At 41.6% G+C, this 12,941-nt stretch overlaps 1 protein-coding gene across 1 annotated transcript; it reads right to left on the reverse strand.

Moving 5' to 3' along the window:
• Window positions 1-904: 904 nt before the first annotated feature.
• Window positions 905-8,371, reverse strand: PITHD1 (PITH domain containing 1). The gene is made up of 6 exons (XM_051988267.1): window positions 7,901-8,371; window positions 6,599-6,642; window positions 5,961-6,038; window positions 3,506-3,610; window positions 2,403-2,511; window positions 905-1,817 (listed from the first exon to the last, which is right to left on the reverse strand). The coding sequence occupies exons 1-6, from the start codon at window positions 8,099-8,101 to the stop codon at window positions 1,716-1,718; spliced, it is 639 nt and encodes a 212-aa protein (XP_051844227.1). The 5' UTR covers window positions 8,102-8,371; the 3' UTR covers window positions 905-1,715.
• Window positions 8,372-12,941: the final 4,570 nt, after the last annotated feature.

The following is a 12,941-nucleotide window of genomic DNA, read 5'->3' on the forward strand; positions in this document are numbered from 1 at the left end:
AAAATACTGTGGTTGGAGATTGGGATGATTATACCTCAAGCAAGTATCCAATTTACTCTGGATGTCAGTTTACTTATAAGCCACATTCAATCCCTGAAACTGGCCTTTTTTAAGCATTTGTTTACTTTTCCTCATTTCTGGTACTGATGTTTACAATAGGACCATATTTAATTCCCCCCAAGTCTTAAATGCTCATTTCTGTGTGACAGCTGTTTGCTCTTCAAGAAATATAGAACTAGGTTAACAGCAACCTCCAAAATTATCTGCACAGGTGCATAGTGTTAAAGAATAGCTTAAGTTATTTCCCTTAAATCTGTGATCTTACCATCCTCTTTAAGTTTGATACAGACTGGAAAAGGACAATTCAGCACATGCAGATTTTTATTTCCATGTGAGTAGGCATGATTTCAAGAAATGAAGAAAAACTTTCAAGCTCAATACCTGAAGATGAACCAAGGAACTAAATTTACTGTCATCTCTCATGAGCTGAGAGTAGAACTTCCAAAAAGATTCTTGGGTCACAGTCAGCATTTTGTATAGTGAGAAGATTCAGTCTTCAAGTAATGACTGGCTCTGCCATTGTGCAAGTCAGCTTAACTGAACTTCAGCCCCCTCATCTTCTTTGCACAAAGCAGCATTCTCTGCAGTTTGCAAAGAATCTGCTTTTGAATTTTGGATTGTGTGATCTTGGGCAAGGCATTTTAACTCTGAGCTGCAGTATACCCAGATATAAAATGAGACAGTTGGACTAGGTTATTTCTAAGGTAATATACAAATTTTGATTCCTGTGTGTTCAATTTCTCTTTTCAAAAGGCTTTTTTGAGGAAAATGTTTTGTGAACTGCAAAATATTCTGAGAGGGAATTACTATTAATATGAATGGTGAAAAACACACACAACAAACGTTATATCTGATGTGGATTTATTAGGAAGCTTCTTAGTCACAAGGAATAGAACACTGTGCACAGAAGAGCTCAAAGATTTCTGGTTTCTAAGAAGCATTAAGCATCATGCCATAAACAACGCTTTTCCTAAGTCTCAATGTCACCACCAAAATGGCCATACCAATGTGAACAATTTCAGCTACACCATCCCTCAGGTTGGTTACCAAAGGCAGGAAGAAAGGGTGCAAAGCTATAAATGTGATCAAGAGACTAGCTCTACAGTCACAATCTCAGAATACTTCAAGAGGGGGTAGCAGCTACCTGGTAGACCTGAGTGGCTTAACCACAACAAACACAAAATACTTCACACAAACAGGAGGGAGGGAGCAAGCAGGGAAAAGTATTTCAAGATGGGAGATCTTAGCGGCAAATGTCATGAACAAAAATCTCAAGATCTTGGAATGCTACAGGCCACCTAGCAGTGGTAATTACTGATTTTTAAAAAGGTCACACGAAAGTCCTGCCACAAAGGGATAAAAACACTTAAGAGTTCACAGGCACATCCAAACTGGGAAACAAGGGCTATCCATGACTGCCAGATTTCCAATGGGCTCAAGACCCAATTTCTACAGTGCCCAAAATGCCAAACTGTCCTCAACAATCCAGTGGCCCTCACCAATGGTTTGATATTCTCAGTTTTCAGGTCCCCAACAACAAAGCTTTGGGGGAAACTGCAATAGCCATATCTCTCAAACCCCATCTTTTTCCTTCCAAAATGGTTGTCTGACATCATTGCTGACAAAAAAGCTTCTGTGGTAGCCCCAGCTTGCCTTTAAGAAATGAAGTGCGTCTGTGGGGTGACCTGTTGGACCTTGTGATCTGCTGGATTAGCTGATGCTTCATAATTGCAGATAGTCACCTCATGTCGACGCATCTTAAGAAAAAGCAAGAAAAGTTGAATTAGCCAACTGGCCATTAAAATACTGCTCTACATATTACACACTAGTAGTTTTCTTCAGTCCTTTTTTTTGGAATACAATGCTTATAATCACCCAGTATCCATCACCCTCAGTTACTTTTCAACCTGCAAAGTAGCATTACTTTTACAAGTTAAATACTAGGTTTTTTCACCCCATTACAACTTGACCTAACTTTTGAAGCAGTGGTATGTAGTGGTTGAAGCACTGGCCTTGGAAACCTGTGTTCAGTTCTATCACATACCCTTTGGACCTTTCTCTGGGTCTCAATGGAATAGATTTTCTCCATGACGTAAGTCATTTTACATTCTAACCTGTGTTATAAGGCTCTTTTCAGCTACAATAATCCATAGCAGATAGTACACCCCCATAACAACTAAAATTAAGCATGGCATATCAAACTGCTAAGATAATTTTTCCATGAAGAACCCATGAAGAAAAGAGGGTAACATGGGAGAATGCATTTTACTTATTTGTCTTCCTTTTATTAGATTCCTCCCACTGTAATAAGAATGTTACTTCATTTGTTTTATATTTCTTACCTCAGTCCACTCTCCTCTCAGTCCAATATAAAACACCTTTGTGGTGTCAGCGCCGAAGTTTTTTGAAATATGAATAGAGAGATGACACACATTTGAAAAACGAGAAATTCTGTTAAGAATGGAAGCAAGAAGGAAAAATAGACTGTTAGAATATGATGATAGCTAACCCCCCACTCATCAATCTCATTTCAGAAACATCCAATTTTTGTTTAAAATCACAAACTAGCCAGATGTCAGAAAAACCATCCTGGGATTTTTATGTTTCTGCTTATCTCCTATATACCAACACATCAATGTTCCTAAGTTCTTGAGACAAGGAAGAGGAAAGACCATTTTAAAAACAACATTTACAACATTAAGGAGTAGCTGGTGACACTGGGCCTGAAAACAGTTAGTCCTGAGTTCAAATGAAGTCTCAAGACATTTCCTACCTGTGTGACTTTGGGCAAGTCACAACCATAAAGTATCAGTTTCCTTATCTGTAAAATGGATATCATAAATTACACTTATCTCCCAGGGTTATTATGAAAATCAAATGAGATAACTACAAATCAATTAGCAGTGCTCAGCAAAAAAGTGCTATAATAAAACAAGGCAATTCTAAAACAAGCTTAGCTTGGGCCCTCGGGTATAAGAAATTTGGGATGCAAAAAGTCCCTTTACACCTCAGCTCTGTTCCTTCTGGGTGGTCCATCTGCTTCTCTGGGCTTCTGAAGGGTCTGACCTAACCTGGATAACTCTAAGGTCTCTTTTAGCTCCAAATTCTATTATTTTTTTCTTTTCCCAAATCCTATGATTCTACAAGGAAGGAAAAGAGGAGCCTATGCTACCAGCCTTTTCCCTCACAAAACCATCTTTTCTTACAATTTCCCACAATGGCATTGTTCATGCAAGAGTTAACAAGTCTGGCTTCTCACATCAGAAGTGGGTAAAAATCGATCCAAGCAATAGCTTATGTAACTTCCTCCATATTTTTTAATCATTGCCTACATTAAGAAAGAAGACTAGCCAAAAACAAATTATCAGTTGCCAATAACAAATCAACATGTCTTTTGTCCCTCAAGAGATGATGCTTTTAAAAAGAAAAGGGACTTAGGGCTTACTTTGTAGCATATTCTAATTCTCCAGTGAGGTCTCGATTTAGACTAAAAGTCTGATCAGGTTCTCGGTCTGTATCATCAAAAGACATTTGTGGAATGTTTTTGAACCTAAAGAGAGACAAGAGATTCACATGACATGTTGTACAAGATTTACCAATCTTTCTGAAGCCTATCCCACTGAATCCTCAATTTTCCTCAAAAAGACACTTTCAGGAATATTAGCATTTTATTTTTTGTTTTTATAAACAAAAAAGGGAAGAAAAATGTACTTTAATGATACTATAAAGAAACCGTTTTTGTTATGTCACCAATTTCCCAAATTATCTTAATATTAACATAAGCAAGGAACAAAGGGAAAGAAATCACAAAAGGAAATTTAATTATAGTTTCAAGAACAACATATGGGAAAAAAATCACTTTTTTATTTACTATTTGCTGAAAGATTTTAAAAATCCAACTAACCGGATGTACCTCAAGCTATAACCTTATAAATGTAAAATGTGACCAAGAAGGAAAAGATTCTTTTTTTAAACTTAAAAGACCTGAAGTTGCCAATATGATATGTGGTGTATTTTACTTGGGATGATCATAAGGGATCGTGGAAAAACAGTGGATACCAAATTCAGAGACTGTCAATACTGTGAGTTCACTTGTAAGGAAAGTGGCACAAACCCATGTAAAGAAGTTTTACAGATAAGCTTAAGGAATTCAAAATTCAAATAATGCGTGGCTCCAAAGAAACCAGCTCAGCATATCAATCCAGCTTACAATTATGATAAAGAGGATTCAAGATTCTGCCCTGAAGAAGTGTTATCAGCCAAAACACTATTATAAGCATGCATGCCAAATGTTCAGAGAATTTACACCAAGAATAAATGTCAATAACTTTACCATAAGATCTTAAGGATGTAGCCATGAGAAATGATCATTTTAATGTAGTTTTTAACTCACTTTATAGCATGAAAAATTCTATCAACAAACTGCAATCTAGCACCTTTAGCATAGTTCACAAAACTTGAACACATTTCAGCAAATAGTGCTAGGACATTTTAAAACAGAAACAAACACTTATCAGGTTTGTTGTACAATTCTTAAGATTTGTCCCACCCATTTTCCAACTAAACAAATATCCTGATTATCTATCTCAAATGGACCACACACTCTTAAAGCAATAGGGATAGTTAAATGGCAAATTCAAACTTCTAAGACAATGGTTTTCTCCACTCCCACCTCCCATTTTTCAATAGTACTTCAAAATTCCTTAGTGCAGTTTTTCCACCAGATCAATTCTGTCCCTGATTTTAACGTTTTATTCTTTATGCCATAAAGATGATCGCCTTATCACAAAATAGTATAAATAGTCACACCTCTATTTACACTTATGTCTTTTAAAACTTATATTGTGCTACAATTGCAAAAACATTTCCTGCCTAATTGTTCCTAAAATTCAACATTTCATATGGCTTCAGCACCTCTGCAAAAATATCAAGTCTTTCCAAGCCTTCTCACCTAGGGCTGTTTATTTGTTAGTGTTTTTCCATGCAATCTCCTTTTAGAACCAATGCAATGGATGCAATACAATGGAGGCCTCTCTCTGGTTCTCTTTTTTCATGGGTACCATAGCAGAACTTGACCTGTTATTTCCTTACTTACTAAAAATGGCCCACCAAAAACTCTAAGACATGAAATATGTCATGTATTTAGCAATTATTTGTTTTTGTTGGCAAAGACAAAAAGTGAATCCAGATTAAGAAAAGAATAATATCTAGTAGTATTATATAAATGGAGGAATTTATCGAAAATATCAATATTTCCAGATGACCTAGGGAGACTAGCCAGGTAGGAGGTGTTTCAAGAAAATATAAGTGATAAACCAAGAAGTCATTATTTAAATTAAATTAGTTCAAGTTGTGTGTCTCCAGGGAGCAAAATTAAGACTACTGGGTAAAATATATAGGTTTAAGCTGAATTCTTTATAAAGAAGCCACTTACTAACAATAAGCAAGCATTATAATAATGAAAAGGACAGCTAAGATAATGAAATCTCTTTCACTAGCTATTACAAAGACGACCACTTATTGGAAGTATTGGGGGGGGGAGGGGACTTTTGCCTGAAGCACAGAGTTTGCCCATGAAGATCATTGGGATCACTTCTAAGGAAACATACTAGCTTTTTTTTTTTTTTTTTTTTTTTTTTTTTTTGCACTAAAGGAGCTCTGTTATCTGAGGAAGGTAATTCAGACCAATAACAAAAAGTCTACTACCCAGCAGAATCACCATGCATAAGAATACCCGAAAGGTAATTAACTGCCTCTGCAAAGTGCTATGTGCTATTTAACACTAGAGAATATTATATGTGGGACTTTGTGGTAAACTATTACCAGGATCAAAATCTTTGACCACTAAAGAGAGATACACATAACTAGACATTTTTGGGTCTTTGGTCTTTGCTACTTACAGTCTCATCTCTGATGGATGCGAGTCATCTTCACCTCCCATAATGATGATTCCTTTCAGTTTAACATTACCTGTAAACCTGCCCAAACACAGAAGACAAGCTGGGAGTCAGAAAGCTGGAGGGTCATGTTAGGCCAGCTTCTTACTGTCTATATGACCTTGGTTATCACTTCCCTTCTCTGGGCCTCCATATCCTCCTTTGTAAAATGAGAGCCTTGGACTTGATGGTCTCTAAAGGTTCCTTCCAACTCTTAATGGCTGATGATTCTAAGGATATTCATTTGAACTTTATCTTCTTTATTGGGAATGAATACCTCACTCACAGTAGAGTGCCACAGAAAGAACACAGGAAGACTTCGGTGGGTTTTTTTTTTTTTTTTGTTTTGGGTCTAAATTCTCCCAAACTTTAAAATGGGGAAAAATATTTCTGTTACCTTACCTCACAGTAGTTTGTGAGGACTGAAGGAAGATGTAACATGTTAAAAAGTATGAATTACCATCTCCAAGGAAAGCGATTATCCTCCCCACCCCTTTCCAAAATAGATGTTATGCTGAGCAAAGAAGCCACCAGGCAAGCTGACCAGACTTAGTGCTTACTAAAACAAGGAAGCCTAAGGTACCTATTAGAAGGGTACTCACGGAATATTAAACAGCAACTCTTCATCAGCATCACTTTCTACAAACTGGGAAAAAACAACAACCCACAGATCATTAACACCTCTGGGTGTTCACTTCTCTTCTGAAAGTCAAGTTTAATGCAGTTACTTGCTTGCACATGCTCTCCTGTGTGTATCTGTGTCCCAGCCACAACATGCAGTTTGCTTTTGCTTGCCTCAATTTGGAGAAGCATGGCCTAGGACTTCACTAGTACTGAATCTAAGGGGTTCCAGATTAATTCTAGAGCTCCATTCTGGCTTTCCAATTCTGTTGGGTTTGATAATTCAGCTGTTAGGAAAGCCAGAAATGATAATGAACTATAAAAGGTAAAAAGGATGCTGCATTGGGAACCATACCAGGCACATGAGGTAGAGCTGAAAAAGCAGCAGTGCAGGAGTCCAGATATTGTTATATTATCACTAGCCAAGGAACCTGGGGCAAACCATTTCTCCTATATGATTTTTCGTTTTCCCACTTGTAAAATGGGGATAAACCTCCAGGGATAAACACTTCCTTTCTGAGGATGTTATATAGTGCTATATATATGAAAGCAAGATAATATAATGGAGAGAAACGAACTTTGCATCACAAGTCCAAGTCATGAGAAATGTGTTGGCATTTTACAATTAAAAATGAATTTGGGCCACGGGTATCCCGTTTGATCCTCATTTTGCTTTTCTATAAAATAGAAAAGATCAACCTTTAACTGTCCACCTAAGAGGGCTGCAGTGAGGGATTACTTGAGGGATCTCCAGAAAAAACATTTTCTGTAAATCCAGTAAGAATTGTCGAAATGATCATGATGGGTTTGGAAGGAGCCCTAGACCTAGGGGGGGGGGAGGGGGTCATTCTCTCGAAGGGAGGGGCTAGATAAGAGCTCTCCTAAGCTCCGTTTCTGACCTGACATTCCCACAAATCACCAGTATTTCTGTCCCCAGGGCCCGGTCCCTCTCCCAGAACATAACACGAGGACCAGTGATCAACCGTTGATCCCATGGGGTGGGGGATGGACTAGCTCACAGATTCCTTTGCAGGTCAGAAATATCCACGGGGAGCACTGAGCCCTCGCTCCCAGAGCCTGGAGCTTAGGCGTTATAAAGTAGGGCTGGCGGGATCCTGGAAAGTGCGCTTCTCCGCGACCTCCCAAAAGACCCCCGAGACATCCTACCCGCCCCGCCCTCCGGACCCCCTCGGCCCCGCCCGCACTCGAGACTCCGCCCCCAGCACAGCCCAGAAATCTCTAGAGGGGTTGGGGGCGGCCGCAGGCCCAGTCTCGGGCCCCACCTTGGTGCGGTCGGCCCGCTCCTCCCACGGCTTGAAGACGCCGCGGCCGCTGCCCTCGCGGCTCTCGTTGAGGCACTGCAGGCGCTCCAGGTCGATGCGCAGATAGAGCCCGTAGGCCAAACCACGCTGCTCCGGCGGCTCCTCGTGCTCTGCGGCGCAGCGGCAGCCGCCGCCCCCGCCGTGACTGTGCCCGTGCGACATGACACCCGGCCAGGCCCCACTGCAGCCCCTGCCCGGCGTCTACTTCGGCCCTGCTACACACCCACACCGCCGCACAGTGAAGCCGCCGCGCCGCGCGCACCTGTCGTAAAGCACGCCCCGGCCACGCCCCTAATCGGCCCCTTCAGTGCGCGCATGCGTGGCAGGCCTCTCTTGGCCGCTTTGTGCCAAGCCACGCCCCTCCGTCGACAGTGCGCCGTTCCCCTTCCCTCTCTTTCCAATGGCGCTTGCTCAGAATCCCCTCCGGACCTGGAATCCGGAGGCTCTGCAATTGCTGGAGTTTGAAAATTTCTCAGGACTCCGCCCTTCAGGAGAAAGGCGCATGCGCAGCCGCCTTAACTCCTCCCCTTGGCAGTAACTCCCTAGGAGCAGTTTCAGACTAGATAGAGATTTTGCGCCATCTTCTGGTTTGCTGAGGATTTCCCCGTCAGCAGCCTCGTGAGGGCGCCCATCTGACTGTCAGATAAACTGAGGTCCGGGAGCTGGAGGAGCAAGCCTCATGAAAGCCGATGGCCGAATTACCTCCGACGTTTGTGGGGTGCTCTCGGGGCCGGGGAGCCCCCTGCACCGCTCCCCATCACCCTGGGAAAGCAAGGACTCTCATGCCCATTTCACATAGGAGGAAATTGAGGCTCTTTGGCAGGAATCTCCGGACTAATCCAAGAGCGCAGCCCCAACTCTCCCCTGCTCCGGGCTGCTGCTCAGCCCTGCCCGCGCTCTGGCGCGAAGCCCAGCCAGGAGACACCGCCCCGCCAAGTCTCCGAAGCCCCGGCCTAAGGAGCAGGAAGCTCGCGCTTTCCCCGGAGGGCGCCGATGCCTCTCCCCACCCCCAGCACTTAGTAAGTGCTTCCTGGGGGCAGTCGTCCCGCTCTGGTGCCGGAGGGGGAAGCGAGGCCGCACAGCCCCGCTTCCCGAGGTCAGCTCCCTCTCCGAGGTCAGCTCTTTCGAAGGTCTCAGCCCTCTTGGAGACGGGGACAAACCCGACACTTAAGGCGTGACTTCTTAGGGACCGTGGCCCAGGGAGCCTTAGCCTTTTTCCAGACACTTCCTAGCCAGTCCCAGCGCCTCAGTTTCCTTCTCTGTAAAATCAGCATGTCACAGTCACTCCCAGAGGACGATGAGAATTAAAGCCAACAGTGACGGCGGAGAACGTTGCGTCTGTTATTTTCATTATCTTGTTTGATCCAAGGATCTCTGTCCTGCACTTGAAGGAACCATGGGCCGCCTCAGGGGAACCCCACTGGGGGAGGGGCCGGCGCCGCCCGGCTGGCTTTGGGCCTCCGGGCAGGGGCAGAGAATTTTTGTTTGCGTTCCCGGGACTCAGCATAGTAAGCACTTGGAACCGGTCGGATGGACAGTTTAAGGACTAATGCAGGATTGAACTGTGTAAGCTGAGTGGAAGACCCTGCCAAAGGTCATAGACTCAGAGCTTACAGCTGTTGTCCCCCAACTCCCAGCCCGGGACCCTGATACCATGTCCAGGCAGAGCCGGGCTCCTGGATAATGAGGGGAAGAGCCTGGAGCAAGATAGCTTGCAGCTGGGGGTATTGCCAAGGCCTAGAATGCCCAGACTTTGGCACTGAAGGAGTAGGTATCTTCTGACTCTGCAAACTGCCCAATACAGAAGGGGCACCCAGAAAGAGCTTCCTGGAGCACCGGGCTCTCCCCACTGACTCAGTTCCTAATCTTGGACCATTTACTTGCTCATCCTTGGGAAGTTTGGAGTTTGTCTAACCCCCCCCTCCTCCCCACAGCTCTGACATCCTGGGTTCTAAGGGCCCTCCCAGCTGGGATCCTCTACAAACCAGACAAGATTGTTAAGAGCAGCACTTTGTTAATTGCTTGGTGCTCTAGAAATGCTAAGTCTGTAAAATGGGAGTAAGAGCCACTTCCATCTTTTGGGATCATTATGAGAATCAAATATATCAAGCACTTTACAAGCTTGAATTTACTATCTAAATGCACTCAGCTGTTATTTTAGCTAGCTAGTATTGCCATCAGCCTGATCTCCAGATCAGAAGAACCAGGTTCCCATGGTTTGGGAAAACAGCCCTATTGTGGAAACAGAAACTGCTAGTTTAGTATGAGGCTTCCCTGTGGTTAGTCATGGAATACAATATTCTTTTCTAAAAGCAAGGGAAGGAGCACTGACCTGGCAAGGACAAAGGTGAGTCAACAAGGGAGAAGCTCAGACTCCCACTGTCCTGAACTTCCTAGGCTTCCTGAACTAGTTTCTCTCCTCCCCTCCTCCCCCCCCCCCCCCCCTGGCTCTCCCCCTCCCCCCTCTCTGTCTCTGTCTCTGTCTTTGTCTCTCTCTCTGTCTCTCTCTCTGTCTCTCTCCTTCTCCCCCTCTTTTCCTCCCCCCCCCATTCATTTCTCCCCCATTCCTATTTTCTAACAATGAGTGAGGACAAATGAGAAGATACTGGAAAACTTCAGGACAGTTGCAGGATTCCTGTATCAATTTGGGTTCAGGTAATGAAACCTTTCCTTTGCTTCACTTCTCTTTGAACATCTTCCCATCGTGCTTAAAGGGCAGGGCCCTTTAAGCAAGGTAGAAAAACTGGTTTTGTTTGATTTAAAAGATTGATTCCTCAAAGCTTAGCACCATGTGTGGCCACGTAGTAAGTTCTTAACACTTGCTAGTTAACAAAATGACTAAACTATGTTCTAATAGATATATATTCTATATATGTAATCTATACCTATCTATCTGTATATATATACACACACATACTTGTGTATACATGTACATATATGTGTAATGTATATATGTACATATATACATATTTTATAAAATATAAAATTATTTAAACATTTAAAAAATTTTATTATCCATTTTGACTGCGAAGTGATGAATTTCTCAGTTCTATCTACTAAAAGATTTTCTCTACCCAAGTGCAAGACTTTAACTTTATCCCTCTTGAATGATTTATCCTTTTAAGATCTTTTTGGGGCCTTGATTGGATCATCTGGTACATGAATCATAACTCCCAACCTCCAAAGTTTACAGATCTGATGAGCAGCCTAAATGGATCATTTGAGACTATGGATTTTAATATGTGGAATTGATATAAGATTTTAAGGCTTGCTTTGCACTTTTTGTATGTTGTCTCATTTGACCATCACCATAACTCCAAGAGATAGCATTTTACTAATTTTTTTTATTTGTTTGTTTTTTGCTGAGGCAATTGGGTTAAGTAACTTGCCCAGGGTCACACAGCTAGGAAGTGTGAAGTGTCTGAGGTCAGACTTGAATTCAGATCCTCGTCAGGGCTGGTGCTCAATCCACTGCGCTACCTAGCTGCCCCTGAATTTTACTATTTTTAAAGGGAATCTTTTCTTGGATTTTGCCTCCTTTAAACTATGGGTTTCTCTTCTTTCTCTGTATCTTCTCTGTGATATCCCGTTTGATGGAGATGATGAATGAATAGATAGAAGACAGACAAAGAGAAAGAAAGAAAGAGACGGATAGAGAAATAGAGAGCTACATGGATAGTTGGAAGACAGACAGATAAATACACAAATAGATGCAGGCTTTTGCCTCCCCTAACTTTTCTAATTTAAAATGCTTTTGATCAGATCTGCAAAAAACCTGACAAAATTTTTTTTGGCCAACTTTTACTCTAATTCTGCCTAAGAATCTGTTATCCCTATAATTGTCATCCCAAAATCCACCTTATGTCAAAATATCATATCTGTATCTATCCCTTGCTGACCTGGGCTGAAGTGGGACACACTTAAGTGTCTTGCCCAAGACTTTATAATCTTTAGAAATATTTTTAAGTCCCTTCCAACAGCATCATTTTTTGACACAAGAATTAGTGTCAGTAAATTGCTAGTGTCAGTAATCCATTTTTCACTGTGTCTGACTCTTCGTGTCCTTCTTGAGGTTTTCTTGGCAGAGATAGTGAACTGGTTGCCATTTCCTTCTACAACTCATTTTACAAATAAGGAAACTGAGGCAACTTGCCCTTAGCCTCACAGATAAAGGTCTGAGTTTTATTTGAACTCAGGTATTCCTTACTCCAGGTTCAGTGCTCTATTCACTGTACTACCCAGCCATCAAAACAATAGCTACTAATACATTTTTAAAAATTAAAATATTAACATGAGAAAAAGAAAGTTGAAATAAAAATGGCAAATTTAACCCATTCTGGCCACTCTACCTCTCTACCCTGATGAATGCCAAGTGCACTTTTATTTTTAGCTGTGACATATAAAATAACCAAATTTTTCCCTTTCATTACATAAATATGTGATGAATAGAATATAAACAAAACATAATATTATATAATTAATAATATAATATATAATAATATAAAATATGACTTCTTGACTAAGTTCTTCAAAGGATCCTCAAGGGATCCTTTGAATGGAGACTGAATCTCAGCTGTGGATGGTAATGAATGTCCTTTGGGATTCTGGTTTTTATTTGCTAAATAATAGAGAGCAGCACAGTTCCAATGCTCTTGTGATAAAGAGAGCCATCTACACCCAGAGAAAGGATTATGGGAACTAAGTGTGGACCACAACATAGCAGTTTCACTCTTTTTGTTGTTGTTTGCTTACGTTTTGTTTTCTTTCTCATCTTTTCCCTTTTTGATCTGATTTTTCTGCAGCATGATAATTGTATAAATATGTATGCATATATTGAATTTAACATAATTTTTTTTTACCATGTTTAACATATTTTGGATTACTTGCCATCTAGGGGAGGGAGTGAGGGGAAGGAAGGGAAAAATTGGAACACAAGGTTTGGCAAGGGTCATTGTTGAAAAATTATCCTTGCATATGTTTTGAAAATAAAAGGCTTTAATTA

This window comes from Antechinus flavipes, chromosome 3, assembly GCF_016432865.1.
Source record: "Antechinus flavipes isolate AdamAnt ecotype Samford, QLD, Australia chromosome 3, AdamAnt_v2, whole genome shotgun sequence".
Taxonomy (NCBI): domain Eukaryota; kingdom Metazoa; phylum Chordata; class Mammalia; order Dasyuromorphia; family Dasyuridae; genus Antechinus; species Antechinus flavipes.